General features: G+C 41.5%; 1 protein-coding gene across 2 annotated transcripts in view; it reads left to right on the plus strand.

The window, feature by feature from the left end:
* Positions 1 to 16,051, plus strand: part of LRP1 (LDL receptor related protein 1) — a 439,205-nt gene extending 423,154 nt beyond the window's left edge. For both annotated transcript variants that reach the window (XM_069758543.1, XM_069758544.1), the window contains 7 exons: positions 6,094 to 6,258; positions 9,450 to 9,615; positions 9,732 to 9,836; positions 10,692 to 10,756; positions 11,308 to 11,401; positions 11,502 to 11,646; positions 13,177 to 16,051. In XM_069758543.1, the coding sequence (XP_069614644.1) occupies positions 6,094 to 6,258; positions 9,450 to 9,615; positions 9,732 to 9,836; positions 10,692 to 10,756; positions 11,308 to 11,401; positions 11,502 to 11,646; positions 13,177 to 13,317 (881 nt within the window). In that variant the 3' untranslated portion in view covers positions 13,318 to 16,051. The remainder of the gene's footprint in view (positions 1 to 6,093; positions 6,259 to 9,449; positions 9,616 to 9,731; positions 9,837 to 10,691; positions 10,757 to 11,307; positions 11,402 to 11,501; positions 11,647 to 13,176) is intronic.
* The last annotated feature ends 737 nt before the right edge of the window (positions 16,052 to 16,788 follow it).

Raw genomic sequence — 16,788 nt, forward strand, 5'->3', positions numbered from 1 at the left:
AGCCACCCTAATGATTCCCAATAGAGGGAAAAAAGAAATCCTGACATCATTTTTTTTTCTTAGCTCTGTCTTCAGTCTTTTTTTTCCCCTAGACATTAGAGTGCTTCAGGACACAGCTGTGGACATGGATATTCAGGCTCTGTGCTCCTCAATGGATAATCTCGTTGTAAATGTACAAAAGATTCAAGATACTATTGATCAGAAATCGATGCTAGAACCAAGAATTCCGATTCCTGATTTGTTTTTTGGTGACAGAACTAAGTTCCTGAGCTTCAGAAATAATTGTAAGCTATTTTTGGCCTTGAAACCTCATTCTTCTGGTAATCCTATTCAACAGGTTTTGATTATTATTTCTTTTTTGCGCGGCGACCCACAGGACTGGGCGTTTTCTCTTGCACCAGGAGATTCTGCATTGAGTAATGTTGATGCATTTTTCCTGGCGCTCGGATTGCTTTACGATGAGCCTAATTCAGTGGATCAGGCTGAGAAAAATCTGCTGGCTTTATGCCAGGGTCAGGATGATGTAGAAGTATATTGTCAGAAATTTAGGAAATGGTCAGTACTCACTCTGTGGAATGAATCTGCACTAGCGGCTTTGTTCAGAAAGGGTCTCTCTGAAGCTCTTAAGGATGTAATGGTGGGATTTCCTATGCCTGCTGGTTTGAATGAGTCTATGTCCTTGGCCATTCAGATCGGTCGTCGCTTGCGCGAGCGTAAATCTGTGCACCATCTGGCGGTACTGCCTGAGAGTAAACCTGAGCCTATGCAGTGCGACAGGACTATGACTAAAGTAGAACGGCAAGAACACAGACGTCTGAACAGACTGTGTTTCTATTGTGGTGATTCTACTCATGCTATTTCTAATTGTCCTAAACGCACTAGGCGGTTCGATAGCTCTGCCGTTATTGGTACTGTACAGTCCAAATTCCTTTTGTCCATTACCTTAATGTGCTCTTTGTCATCGTATTCTGTCATGGCGTTTGTGGATTCAGGCGCTGCCCTGAATCTGATGGATTTGGATTATGCTAAACGTTGTGGATTTTTCTTGGAGCCTTTGCGGTGTCCTATTCCGTTGAGAGGAATTGATGCTACACCTTTGGCCAAGAATAAGCCTCAGTACTGGGCCCAGCTGACCATGTGCATGGCTCCTGCACATCAGGAAGTTATTCGCTTTCTGGTACTGCATAATTTGCATGATGTGGTCGTGTTGGGGTTGCCATGGCTACAAACCCATAATCCAGTATTGGATTGGAACTCTATGTCGGTAACCAGCTGGGGTTGTCAGGGAGTACATGGTGATGTTCCATTTTTGTCTATTTCGTCATCCATTCCTTCTGACATCCCAGAGTTCTTGTCGGACTTTCAGGATGTATTTGAAGAGTCCAAGTCTGATGCCCTACCTCCGCATAGGAATTGTGATTGTGCTATCGATTTGATTCCTGGTAGTAAATTCCCTAAGGGTCGTTTATTTAATTTGTCCGTACCTGAACACACCGCTATGCGCAGTTATGTGAAGGAGTCCCTGGAGAAGGGACATATTCGCCCATCGTCGTCACCATTGGGAGCAGGGTTCTTTTTTGTAGCCAAGAAGGATGGTTCGCTAAGACCGTGTATTGATTACCGCCTTCTTAATAAGATCACTGTTAAGTTTCAGTATCCCTTGCCATTGATTTCTGACTTGTTTGCTCGGATTAAGGGGGCTAGTTGGTTTACTAAGATTGATCTTCGTGGTGCGTATAATCTGGTGAGAATCAGGCAGGGAGATGAATGGAAAACGGCATTTAATACGCCCGAGGGTCATTTTGAGTATCTGGTGATGCCGTTCGGACTTGCCAATGCTCCATCTGTTTTTCAGTCTTTTATGCATGACATTTTCCGTGAGTATCTGGATAAATTCTTGATTGTTTACTTGGATGACATTTTGATCTTCTCAGATGATTGGGAGTCTCATGTGAAGCAAGTCAGAATGGTTTTCCAGGTACTGCGTGCTAATTCCTTGTTCGTGAAGGGATCAAAGTGTCTCTTCGGTGTGCAGAAAGTTTCATTTTTGGGGTTCATCTTTTCCCCTTCTACTATCGAGATGGATCCGGTTAAGGTTCAGGCCATCCAGGATTGGACTCAGCCGACATCTCTAAAAAGTCTGCAGAAATTCCTGGGCTTTGCTAATTTTTATCGTCGCTTCATCTGTAATTTTTCTAGCATTGCCAGACCATTGACCGATTTGACCAAGAAGGGTGCTGATTTGGTTAATTGGTCTTCTGCTGCCGTGGAAGCTTTTCAGGAGTTGAAGCATCGTTTTTGCTGTGCCCCTGTGTTGTGTCAACCTGATGTTTCTCTTCCGTTCCAGGTCGAGGTTGATGCTTCTGAGATTGGTGCAGGGGCGGTTTTGTCACAGAGAGGTTCTGGTTGCTCAGTGTTCAAACCATGTGCTTTCTTTTCCAGGAAATTTTCTGCTGCTGAGCGTAATTATGATGTGGGCAACCGAGAGTTGCTGGCCATGAAGTGGGCATTCGAGGAGTGGCGTCATTGGCTTGAGGGTGCTAAGCATCGCGTGGTGGTATTGACTGATCATAAGAACTTGACTTATCTCGAGTCTGCCAAGCGCTTGAATCCTAGACAGGCCCGTTGGTCGTTATTTTTTGCTCGTTTTGATTTTGTGATTTCATACCTTCCGGGCTCTAAAAATGTGAAGGCGGATGCTCTGTCTAGGAGTTTTGTGCCCGACTCTCCGGGGTTATCTGAGCCGGCGAGTATCCTCAAGGAAGGAGTCATTGTGTCTGCCATCTCCCCTGATTTGCGGAGAGTGTTGCAGAAATTTCAGGCTAATAAACCTGATCGTTGTCCGGCCGAGAAACTGTTCGTCCCTGATAGGTGGACTAGTAAAGTTATCTCTGAACTTCATTGTTCGGTGCTGGCCGGTCATCCAGGAATCTTTGGTACCAGGGAGTTGGTTGCTAGATCCTTCTGGTGGCCATCTCTGTCACGGGATGTGCGTGCTTTTGTGCAGTCCTGTGGAATTTGTGCTAGGGCTAAGCCCTGCTGTTCACGTGCCAGTGGGTTGCTTTTGCCCTTGCCGGTCCCGAAGAGGCCTTGGACACATATTTCGATGGATTTCATTTCTGACCTTCCCGTTTCTCAAAAAATGTCGGTCATTTGGGTGGTCTGTGATCGCTTTTCTAAAATGGTCCATCTGGTGCCCTTGGTTAAATTGCCTTCCTCCTCTGATTTGGTGCCTTTGTTCTTCCAGCATGTGGTTCGTTTACATGGCATTCCTGAGAATATTGTTTCTGACAGAGGTTCCCAGTTTGTCTCGAGGTTCTGGCGAGCCTTTTGTGGTAGGATGGGCATTGACCTATCTTTCTCCTCGGCCTTCCATCCTCAGACTAATGGCCAGACCGAACGAACCAATCAGACCTTGGAAACATATCTGAGATGTTTTGTTTCCGCTGACCAGGATGATTGGGTGTCATTTTTGCCGTTGGCTGAGTTCGCCCTTAATAATCGGGCCAGCTCGGCTACCTTGGTCTCTCCATTTTTCTGCAATTCTGGGTTCCATCCTCGTTTCTCTTCAGGACAGGTTGAGTCTTCGGACTGTCCTGGTGTGGATTCTGTGGTGGACAGGTTGCAGCAGATCTGGATTCAGGTAGTGGACAATTTGACCTTGTCCCAGGAGAAGGCTCAGCTTTTCGCTAATCGCAGACGCCGTGTGGGACCCCGACTTCGTGTTGGGGATTTGGTTTGGTTATCTTCTCGTCATATTCCTATGAAGGTTTCCTCTCCTAAATTTAAACCTCGTTTTATTGGTCCGTATAGGATTTCTGAGATTCTCAATCCGGTGTCTTTTCGTCTGACCCTCCCAGACTCCTTTTCCATACATAATGTATTCCATAGGTCGTTGTTGAGGAGATACGTGGCACCTATGGTTCCATCTGTGGAGCCTCCTGCCCCTGTTTTGGTGGAGGGGGAATTGGAGTATATTGTGGAGAAGATTTTGGATTCTCGTGTCTCTAGACGGAAACTCCAGTATCTGGTCAAATGGAAGGGTTATGCTCAGGAAGATAATTCCTGGGTTTTTGCCTCTGATGTCCATGCCCCAGATCTTGTTCGTGCCTTTCATGTGGCTCATCCTGGTCGGCCTGGGGGTTCTGGTGAGGGTTCGGTGACCCCTCCTCAAGGGGGGGGTACTGTTGTGAATTCTGTGGCTGAGTTCACTTCTGTGGTCACAAGTGGTATTGCAGTCTCTGGGCTTCCTCCCTCAGGTGTTTTGGTGAGCTCGTTGGCTGCCTTGCTATTTAGCTCCACCTGAGTCTGTCTTCCTTGCTCCTTGTCAATGTTCCAGTGTTAGATCTGAGCTACTGCATCTTTCCTTGGGCCTGCTGCTCTGCTAGATAAGTGCTTCTAGTTTGTTTTCTGTTTTTTTCTGTCCAGCTTGCTATTGTCTTTTGCTGGAAGCTCTGAGAAGCAGAGGGGTGCACCGCCGTGCTGTTAGTTCGGCACGGTGGGTCTTTTTGCCCCTTTGCGTGGTTTTCGTTTTAGGGTTTTTTGTAGACTGCATAGTTCTCTTTGCTATCCTCGCTCTGTCTAGAATATCGGGCCTCACTTTGCTGAATCTATTTCATTCCTACGTTTGTCTTTTCATCTTGCTAACAGTCATTATATGTGGGGGGCTGCCTATTCCTTTGGGGTATTTCTCTGAGGTAAGTCAGGCTTGTATTTCTATCTTCAGGCTAGTCAGCTCCTCAGGCAGTGCCGAGTTGCATAGGTAGTTGTTAGGCGCAATCCACTGCTGCTTATAGTTGTGTGAGGATAGATCAGGTACTGCAGTCTACAGAGATTCCACGTCTCAGAGCTCATCCTATTGTTTTTGGTTATTGCCAGATCTCTGTATGTGCGCTGATTACTGCACGCTGTGTTGCCTGATTGCCAGCCATAACACTTAGCCCCTCTAAAAATTGTACTTGTAGTTTACATTTCACTACTTTTAGCTTTACGTTAAAAAAAAAGAGTTTTATTGCACATGCAGATGAGGGCTCCTTGGTGTACGCTGGCTGTGCACCGTAACACCGGCCCTATTACTACAAGTTTGATTTCTAGAAGAGTGAAGTCCCCTACATACTGTATACGTACCGTAATCTAATTTCAGTTTTTGGGGTGAAAGACTCCCTTTAAAAATGGTATTTCCATGTATGACCTGTCCATTTGCTCTGCAAGTTTTGGAACTCCCTCGTAAGTTAATGGAGTGATCGTTTATGAGTAGCCATATCTCTATCCCTGAAGCCAGAGTTGGAACCCACGTTTATCAGACAGATACAAATGTTCGAAATGGAAAAACCCCTTTAAGGCACATACATACAGTGACATGTAAAAGTTTGAGCACTGCTATTAAAAATTACTGTTATTGTTAACAGTTAAGCAAGTTAAAGATGAAATGATCTCTAAAAGGCCTACAGTTAAAGATGACACATTTCCTTTGTATTTTAGGCAAAAATAAATATATATTTTCATCTTTTACATTTGAAAAATTACAAAAAGTATGGCTCGAGGTCGCGTCCACTGGCCCGGGTGTATGTATAACTCCTACATACCTTTCGTTCCTGGGTCTAAAGTCATGTATGTGCTGGGGGGATTCATAAGTCTGCAGTCACACAGAGTGATTGCAGACTTATCGGTTTTGACCAGACAACCCCGTTAAATACATTAAGAAACCATCAGCTTGTATCCCTATTAACCCATTACTTGCCAAATTAGCAATTTTCATTATTATTATTTTTTTTAATGACAGATTTTTAATGATTTGGGTCCTAATGAATCAGAAACATAATTTGCAAAATTTTTTCATGTACGGATTTTTCAGAAAAAGGCGTCCCAATATTCAATTAAAAATGACAATGACATGATTTCCTATTTTGAAAACATTCATTTTACAAACACAACACAAAAAATTGGACCTAATTATAAAAATTATAAAATCTTAGTTGCTAGAAGCTAAAGATTAGGCGTACCAAAAAAAGGACATTGGTAGATAATGGGTTATGTATATGATCTGAGCACATAGCTGCGTTAAACTCTGTTCTTACCACCCGTGCTTCCTAGGTTTACCAACATGCCGCTGCTCTACTGGGTTCACTGGTCCCACTTGCCAGGAGCAAGTATGCACCAAGGACTACTGTCAAAACAACGCCACTTGTTCTGTCAACCTGGGCAACCAACCAAACTGCCGCTGCCTTGCTGATTACATTGGTGACAAGTGTCAATATCGTAAGTAACCATCAAACATCATCACCCCTATGGGACTAATGTCAGCATTAAAAGCCAATAACATTAGGCTTAATGTCTCCGGCCCCCATCCAGGTGACATTGCATCTGTACAAAGTCGGATGCAATATTAAGTTATATTAGATATTTAAGAATGAATTACACTTTAAAAGATAAAATATACAGTTTATATTTTTGTAGCATATTATGATTTTATTTAGGCCACAAGGTGTTAGGAATCCTGAAATCTCTATATATTAATAACCGCTATTATTCCGTGGTCCCTCAGTGCCTTGTATACATTTTTTGTCCTTTTATTTTATTAGATGCACATTCACACTGTGGCCATTTAACAGATAAAAACAAAATGAGCAAATACCGTGTAGTAAGTAAATGGTAATGGTAAATGTAGACAACATGGGTTACTTTGTTAACACTATTTTGACCAAAAAAGCCTATAAGCCATCCCACGGTGACAAGGTGTACCAATCTGTTTCCATGTCTGCTGACAGTGAGTTGAACTACAAGAGTTGGGGTCCGTCCTGATTGGATACACCTTGTCACGGTGGGATGGTTTTTACACTTTTTTTTTAATCAAAATAGTGTTAAATATCCTATGTTATTTACATGTACTATTACTATTTATTTATTTACTTACTGCAGGGTATTTGCTCATTTTGTTTTTATCTTAGGTTTTGTCTGTTAAAGGGAACCTGTCACCCCCAAAATCGAGGGTGAGCTAAGCCCACCAGCATCAGGGGCTTATCTACAGCATTCTGGAATGCTGTAGATAAGCCCCCAATGTATCCTGAAAGATAAGAAAAAGAGGTTAGATTATACTCACCCAGGGGCGGTCCCGGTCCGCTTCAATGGGTTCAATGGGTGTCGCCGTCTGGTCCGGCGCCTCCCATCTTAATCAGATTATGTCCTCTTCTAGTCTTCACGCTCCGGCGCAGGCGTACTTTGTCTGCCCTGTTGAGGGCAGAGCAAAGTACAGCAGTGCGCAGGCGCTGGGCCTCTCTGACCTTTCCCAGCGCCTGCGCACTGCAGTACTTTGCTCTGGCCTCAACAGGGTAGCCAAAGTACGCCGGAGCCGCAGCGTGAAGACCCGAAGAGGACGTCATCCTATGAAGATGGGAGGCCCCGGACCAGACAGCGACGCCCACCGGATCGGACCGCCCCTGGGTGAGTATAATCTAACCTCTTTTTCTCATCTTTTAGGATACATCGGGGGCTTATCTACAGCATTACAGATTGCTGTAGATAAGTCTCTGATGCCGGTGGGCTTAGCTCACCCTCGATTTTGGGGCTGACAAGTTCCCTTTAAATGGATTTTCTGGCTCATTTTTTTAGTTTCCCCTTAGTTTTTTTGCTCTTTGTCTAAATGGTGTGGCTCCTCGTTTGGGCTGGGCATTTTCTTTCATTTTTTCCATGAATAGGTTTCTGAACATTCAGATCTGGGTCTTGCTCTTACCCTGTCTTTTTTGACGACTACCTCAATGTATGTCAGTAATCTACAAGAGTTAGGGACTGTCCCGATTGGTGTACACCTTGTCGATGTGGGGTGGCTTTTACACTATTTTTGTGGAAATAGATTGACTTACTACAAGATATTTGCTCATTTTGTTTCTATCTTCCTTTTTTTATTTTAGCAGAAAAAAAACAATTATGTAAGGATAAACGCCATTGTTTTACAATTTGCTCCAAGCATATGTTTGTAAAAATCGTTAACAATTGGCATCATAAAGTAAATGTGAACATAGGACAGATAAGATACCAATATATTTGCTACAGGGAACGTGTGAAACACATGGTTGTAAGGTTTGCAGTATGTGCCTATACAGTGTGGTTACCTTGTTGGGACGCCATCACGTTCTCCATAGCGCAGCTGCAGTTAACTTTTTCACAATCACAATTTTGGAAGTTGTGAGAACATGGAGAACTGTGGTGCGGTCTATGTTTGGACTATCCTCCAGTCTTAGAGATAAGCAAAGAGCAGATGACCAAGGATAAAGTAGAAGATTTTATTGAAAAGTTTGAATTCTATCCAAGAGGGGTGTAAAAAAACAACAATCCCAAAAAACTGAGTTAAGACTAACAACTATGGACCTACACCATAATATGGAAACATTTGGGTGAATTGGTGAGGGCCTGTATGGGGTGAAGTCCCACCTGTAGAGCATTGGTCTGGTGGATTGATGACAAGATGGACAGCAGGAAGATTTGGAGGCCGCTGTAATGGACCATAAACAGATTTCTTAAATGTTTGTCCCATTTATTTTTCTGAGAAACAACTAATCTAAATCTTCGCAGTACCCTTTCGCCGTTTGGAGGCTGCAGATAGGACTTATGGCAGCTCTGAATGAAATGGTGAAGCTCCAGATATTTATTGTAGTCATGATTGGGAACTGGAAATTTCTCAAAAATAATTGAGAATTCTATTAAATGGTTGTGACAATCCTGATTTTTGTCATTTGTGATGTCAGTGGTAGGGTTTGGTTGTTGGACCAATGTGAGTGGGAAATCAGAAATTCTCATAATTATTAGTGTTTTTCCCAAAGCCACTGAGCTCCAGGGGTGGATTCCTGCTCTCGGGGTAAGATATGGAGGTGCAGGAAATGGCTTCCACAGCGCAGGTTTCCAGAGCAAAGTTTCAGTGGATGGAGGTGTAACAAGGAGGTTTTCCATTTCAACCCAAGGGCTGTTCACACCAAATATTTATTTTAGATTTTTCTTTTTTCATCCACTTTGCATCTTGTTAATTGATAAAATGAAACCATTGACGCTTTGTACCAGGACAGGGCAGTCTATATTTTTCCATTGTATTTTAAGCGATTATACGTATTAGAGTTGTGGTTTACACTTTTATAAATAAAAATTGCACTTCCTGTCATTTTCCCACAAAAAGCAAGCAAAAAAAAAAACCCGCTTGAGCCAGATTTTTGATAAGTAACATATGAAAAGCATTTTGCATGCTGCTTTTTTTAGGTTGATTTTTATCTGTATTTTTTGTATTTATGGCATTTTTCTCTTGCAGACCACTATTATCTGAGCTTTACACACCCTCCCAAGGTCCAGTACAGAGTCTCCACCGCTGCTACTAGTGCTGTCGACGTGACATCAGCCCTGCAGCCAGTTACTGGCCTCAGCAGCTCAAAATGATACAAGAGATTTTACTTTTGTCTTTCTTGCAGGAAAATGTACTGGTTACTGTGAGAATAATGGAATATGCCACAGCGCGAATGGAACGAAGCAGTGCCGCTGCACTCCTCTGTTTGAGGGCAGTCGCTGTGAGAAAAACAGATGCGCCCGATGCAAAGATGGCAAATGTAGTTTAACCAATGGGGATGTTCTCTGCACGTAAGTATGTTTGTAGGGTAAATGTAAAGCTGATTTTTGTAATTATAAGGAAGGAGTCTTTACAGTTAAAGCAGAGATTACTGTAGCTTCATTTTCTGTGTCATGTTTTGTCGCAGCTGCAAGGATGGACGCATCGCTAAGTCTTGTTTGACGTGTGAAAATTACTGTAAGAATGGAGGAACCTGCACGATCAACCGAATAACTGAGATGCCGGAATGCCAGTAAGAAACGCCAGGTCTTGGGCTAAGAAGGGATCGTGTGTAATACAACATAACGTTGATAAAAACATTCTGCTTATAGTTCACCAAAATCTAGTTGCCTGCATGATGGCTGCCATGAAAACTGTTTTTGGTAATATGATTACGTTATTGGATCAAGAGGTTTTGTTTTTTTCTCCGTTTGTAAAAGAAAATGTGAAGTTTATAGTCCACGGAGAGATCCTGGGGAAGACTCATATTGGTGCAGAGTTAGTTTCGTACAAAGTCTCAAATTTTAACGCACGCCACATTTTCTCTTCTTGACACTTATCAAAGTGGTGAGAAAAGTGACTGCGGTTAAATGAGATGAGCTGGACTACCAGGTTTTGCTACCCTGAATACCTGAATATTCTGTTGTTTATTTTATTTTTAACCATACACTTTGAGTTATGGACCTACTTACTGCTACTTTTTATGATTTTTACCAAAGGGGCATTACTTAGAGAATAATTTTGCAGAGGAGCCTAAAGCCCCCCCCCCAGGAAATCCTGTTAGCCACTCCTCTTGGAGAAAACATTCAAATTTGCATACAAAAAATGCCCATATCTGTGAGACCATATGACGGGTTAAAAAAAAGAAAAAAGATTAAAAAACTGCATACTCAGGAGAGCAGTGTAGACCTAGTGAAAAGTATATCTCCCCACTTACTATTGACCATGACCTATTGTTTAGTGAGCCTCTATAATGCTGCTTTCTTCATCATCCCTTCTTCTCCTTACATAGATCACTTTTTAGATGATTTATTCCAGATGCCTTATCCTCCCAGAGCGGAAGAGACTTCTTTAATAACCACTTAATAAAATATATTTTCTTTGCTAGATGCACTTCAGAGATGACCGGTCCGACATGTGAAATGTTTATAGGGCAAACGCAGCCAACTTCTCGTAAGTGTATACTGTTTCAGTCTGTGAATGATATACATTATCTTATGATATTTCTGATGACATTTGGTTGAAAATGTGCTCTTGACCCTTTACAAAAAAAAAATGATAAATTAAAACGTGTTCTAAAATTTTACTAAACCTTGTCAAAATGTCACCTTTCCCTGGTGCTCCCTTTAGGTTTTGCAATGGAAGCCAGTATTAACGTGTCATGTAGATGGCAGTCAGAAAGATAGAACTTGTGGTGTTGCTTCTACACCATTGGTAGTGCTAGTCGCTGCATCACAAGGCTGTGTCATACTACCACTTACATGGGACTGCATGTGTATTATGGTCCCAGTCATTTCGGTCCAAATAGTTGGATGACTTGGCTGAGAATAGAGCCAAAAGCCAAACCGGCCAAGAGGACTTTGTATTCTGGCAGATGGTGGACTCTTGACTGGCGACCACACCCCTTCATTGTATAAATGGCTAAAGCTAATAAAGTTGACACTTATTGAACACATTGTACTATATAGACTGACATTTGTATCCATGATCTGAATCTATTGCAGAAACGGCCTCCATTATCATTCCAATTGTGTTGATACTGCTGCTTGTCATTCTGGGAGTAGGAATATTTTTGTGGTATAGACATCGAATGAGCGGGTAAGACAAAATAGAGTATTTTTATGTAATATTTTACAAGGCATTATAACACAAACGGGTTGAACTTCAGAGTTGTTTTCCATTGTCAATGTTTCCTTAGGGCTAAGGGTTTCCAGCATCAGCGAATGACCAATGGAGCCATGAATGTAGAAATTGGCAATCCTACCTACAAAATGTATGAAGGGGAGCCAGACGATGATGTAGGGGAACTGCTGGATGCCGACTTCACTTTAGATCCAGATAAGGTAATGGAGCTGCATAATTAGTAACGATGGGGCCCAGTTTTCTTCATATCATAATAATAATAATATCATTATTTACACAGGGTTGTATTCACCAATCAGTAGGGTGTCATGTTGGCCACCGTCAGGCAGGCGCACCGTTGTATGGAGCTACGCTCATTCACGCAGAGGTTTACAATAGAGAACGTCTTTTTGTCCCCAGTGGGACCCTATTAGTGACGTCTTACTGCCAATACATGGGGATATGTCCATTGGGGTTACACAATCAGGAGCTCTTCTCATGGTATACATAGATTTACAACTCTGAATAAGGACTTACTGCACCTCCATGCAAATTATTAAGTCTGATCAATGACGAAGATTTCCGGACAGTGTTCTCACTTCTGAAATACATATAATAATTGTTTTTCTATCTCTACAACCATTCTCTACAAACTGTAATATTGGGTAAAAATGCACAGGGATATATATTCCCATCTCATACATCTATAGTATATCCAAAGGATACCGTATGTTGTAAGTGTGTAGTAGTTGTAGATCCCACCAATGGAACCTGCATCTGTCCTGAAAATAATTAGGTACTATGCAAAAAATAAAAAAATAAAAAGGGCCCAAACACCTGTGATATTATATTCCTACATAGGGGCACAAATACACAATTGGCCAATATAAAACATATACAGATCTCATACTAACTGGGAAAGAGAGGGGATCTGTGCTTAGTGCTAATTATTATTATTATACATTTTTTATAGCGCCATTTGTTCCATGGCACTTTACATGTGAAAAGGGGGCAAATATAAACAAATACAATATACATAGGCAAACTAAAACCTTTTGGGAAAGATGGTGGATAAGGGTGAACAGCCCAGAAAGGGGCTATATCCCCCAATGCACATTACAAAAAAGCATACAAAAGGCTTCATATGGATAGACCCTGTATATTTGTATATCAGCCACAGTGTATGTGTGCACCTGCATATTAATTTAGTACTAAAGAATTGCAGACTCTTTTTTGTGTTTTTGGTATTATTTATTGTGGTGTGGCCCCCTCCTAGGCCAAGCCCAGATCCAATCTCTTCCCCAGTTCATTTCAGGCCTGTTTAGGCACATAGAAAGGTTAAGGTCCATCCATAAGCGGTACTTCTTGTCATGGTTGGATGGTTTCTGAGGAGGGCTATACATAGTAAAAACAAGTACAGTAATCTTAAACAATGCAAGTCACGACTGGTACAGGAGAAGACCCTGCCCACGAGGGCTCATAATACATATCCCTTATGTCTGTGTTTACATGCACACAATTCTTTTATTATTTTATATAGGAATAACAAAAAAAAGTAACTCTTGTGACAAAAGTTATGCCAACGAGATGGGGGAACAAATGTAAAATAACTCCCACCAAATTACCATGTGATTTATATAATTCTTCTAACTGTGGTCTCCATTTAGTCACTCCTTAGTTCTGCTTCTACTATGGCCTCCAGAAGTGTTTTTGTACACCTAACCTGTGTTTTATTCCTCTTCTCTTCTCAGCCTACAAACTTTACCAACCCCGTTTATGCCACTTTGTACATGGGAGCTCACAATAGCAGAAATTCTCTAGCAAGCACGGATGAGAAGCGAGAGCTGCTGTCCCGCAGAGGAGAGGACGACTTCTCAGACCCTTTGGCATAGGGTGAAAATTTTAGTAAAAGAAGAAAAAAAAAATAGTTAAAAGAAAACTTTTAAAAATTATGGAGAAAACACACACACAACCTAACGGTGTATAAAGTGTATAAATGAAGGACTACTTTTATATTGATCTCAGTATTATAAATATATTTTTTCCTTGCCATTATTTTCTGGAACCTGTCTGAAACCCTTCACCTCCTTGCCCACATGTGCTCGGGACCTGCCTGTGACTCTGCAATAAACACTAGTGGCTCGCAGATCTTGTTCAACAGATAGAAGCTTCGAAGAGCAAGAAGAATCAAAAGAAAGGCAGCTCGTCTTAGCAAGAGGAATCATCCATATGCGAAAGGGGGTGCTTTCATCATTTCAAGGGCTGGCCTTTTAATCAAGACTGTTACGTTATTTTACCCACTTCATGCTGACGTGGTACAAAGTAACCAGAGTGAAACGCGTCTAGCGAATGCTTCTGATTCTCTTTCCACTACTTTTTTTTTATTTTTTTTCAGTCCTAACCTCATGTTTTAGCTACAGCATACCCTACATAATGCTTTTAAATAGTTTTTTATTTTTTTAATGATTTGATGAAGAGAGTGTGATGGTATTTTTGTTTCGGTTGAGCCTTTTGGAAGTTGGGTGAGAAGCCAATAATTGTATGAGAATTTCAATTCTTTGTATTTCAAGGTTCAGCCCCATCACTGCCATACCAACTTAGAGGTAGACGTTCACCGCTAATCATTGGACTGGAATTTCTTTGCATCGTATGTGAACACATGAAAGGCTACCCACAGATGTCACGCAAAGAGCTGCTCCTATAGATTATATTGTGCCTGGTTACTGGAAAGCCGAAGAACAACCCAACCTGGAGAAAAGACTCCCCTCAGCCATGAATGTGCTCCAGAAGATGCTCTGTCTTGCTTCCAGTACCATTACCTTCTTAGGGCTTTCTGTACTTTTTTTTTTTTCCTTTTAGTTTTGCTGCATATTTCATGCTGTTGTGTTTCTCCCAAAATAAGAAAATGTGGATGCCCGGGAGATAGAACAAATGCAATCAATGTAACAGTGTTTTGAATATTTGAAAGGGTTAATACTCTGTTTAAAGGGCACTTTTGCAAAATGTGAATTTTTTTTATTTTTGTTTGTTTCCTAAACTGAAAAATAACCTAAAATATTTTCCTTCAAAATAATAATAATAATAATGAATTTTTCACCTTCATCCTGGCTATTCCTTCCTCACTCGATTCTCCCCATTAGTCTCCACCTTATCATTTTAGTCACCATGTTCACGTTCTACACTATAAGAGATGAGCTCACAGGAGGGGCAGAGGTGGACCTCAACGTGATCTCTTAAATTAAGAATGTTTTTCATTTTTTTTTTTCTTGGGGCACTGCACTTTTAAATTGGACCTATGACACACATACAGGGGCGACGGCTATTTTTTGGGACTGGTCCAATATTGAGCCTGTTAGTGTAATAGAAGCTGGAAACAATGCAGAATGTGATGGAGCTCGATTTTAGTTATCTGTAGAGTGCCTTCACGTGAGCGTTAGTGCAGCCCATAAAATGGCCACGTCCGCTGTGTGCATGCGTCGGCTACACTTTAAGCTTCTTGATGTTTGTAAAGCAGTTGATCACTAACCTTTTAGTGCCTGGTGGCCTTGCATCACAGTGATGGGCAATTTTTATTTTCATCTGTTTACATATTTTTTTCTCTTTTTTTTTTTTTTGGCTCATGTACAATTTATAGTGCTTTTCGGATTTTACCATCATGCATATTTTCCCATAAAAACATAAAATACATTTTCAAGTAATAGTTAGGTCAAGATATCGGTGTAATTGAGGGAAGATGTCACGGTAACTCAAGAACTGCCACTTTCGCAATATAATAAGAGATTTTTTTATCTTATCAGGTCAGTTTGCACACTTTTAGCAAAATGCGCTCTCAGATACGTAGATACTGTGCGCTGAGTATCTGAAAGTGACCCCCGTCACCAGCTAGGAAGCGATTGAGCCATCAACCAGTATGACAAGGTTCTCATCTAAATGAGTCGGAGAAGCTCGGTCCTGTCATTTCTACAATATAAATTCACTTTAGGGAAGTCGGGCAATAAATTGAAACATTAATGTAACCTCTCCACGTATGTAAATGAATACTGAGAGAGAACATTGACCTTTATGTTTGCACCTTTACACCCCATGATCACTATTCACATAGCGCTGGTTTTGTTTCATCCCTTGGTAGACAAAGCAGTCACTGATGTAGACCACGCCATTTTTTTTTTTTAGATTATTTTTGTATTAGAGAATATTGTTGCACTATAAAGCCTTACTATGTGAAAGGTTTTCCTTCATTATCACATTTCATTTCCACATACTAGAACACCGATCACATTCCATAACTTGCTCAAATATGCCAGCACACCCTTCAACAAGTCTTCTCCGCCAGAGGGCCTTTTCTTATATTTCTTCTGGTCTCCTTTTAGAACATTAACAGTCAATCATCCCTTTCTCACATTCTCGCACGGTTTATTTTCTCAGACATGCTAAACGGTACATTATGTTAACATGCAGTATTTTTATTTCTTAAATCTGAAAAGCACTCATTTCAAGAGGTTTTATCAGGCTGAATTGAGAGAGGCAGGGTTACAAAAAAAAAAGTTTTAATAATTTTTGCTGGATTACTTTACAACTTAAATAACACAGAATATTGTTATAAATAAAATTGAAAATTATACTTAATTTCTCGTTGTTTTCTTATTGTAGTGTGAGTGTCTTGTGGGGGAAAGGGATATTCTTGGTAAATCTTGTCTGCGGGTATAGTGCATCTTACAAACAGCGTAAACTTGGTTCAAGACAAATGTGTGATGAGCACAAGTGCTCGTCATTCAAGTTTCCCTAGGGTGCTTGGGTGTGAACTATCGCGGGTGCTTGAGTGACATGTTAGTGTCCTCGCGGCCCCATGTTTTGCGGCTGTGGGGATTGCCCGTGTTTGTCAGGCAATGCCCAGCTGTTTTGTGGCTATCTAAGGCTGTGTGAACACGGTGCATTCTCGCTGCGATTTTCCGCATGGAATTGGCTCGAAAACGCTAAAGAATCCTTATGCCAGCAAAACCATTTAGAATCCTGAAGCGCTATGCACATGATCAGACATTTTCCTGTCCAGATTTGTGCTGCTTTTAAATCTGTTTTCTCACGCAGCAGAGGTGCTGTTAGTGAGATCACGGGGCTCATCAGCTGATGAACTCCGGTAAACTTTCTCCCCGCAGCTCAGTGCGCACATTGCAGGAGTGATTACACGCTCATGTGTCAGAGTGTATTTATGGCCCCTTCCCAGGCTATTAATATCAGCCCGCAGCTGTCTGCCTAGCATTTGCTGGTTATTAAATAATGGGGGACCTTACGTAATTTTTTGGAAGGGAGGTCAATCATTTTAATGCCTAAGAAAGGCTAAGTACTGTATACATACATCTGTGATC

Source organism: Ranitomeya imitator, chromosome 3 (assembly GCF_032444005.1).
Source record: "Ranitomeya imitator isolate aRanImi1 chromosome 3, aRanImi1.pri, whole genome shotgun sequence".
Taxonomy (NCBI): Eukaryota; Metazoa; Chordata; class Amphibia; order Anura; family Dendrobatidae; genus Ranitomeya; species Ranitomeya imitator.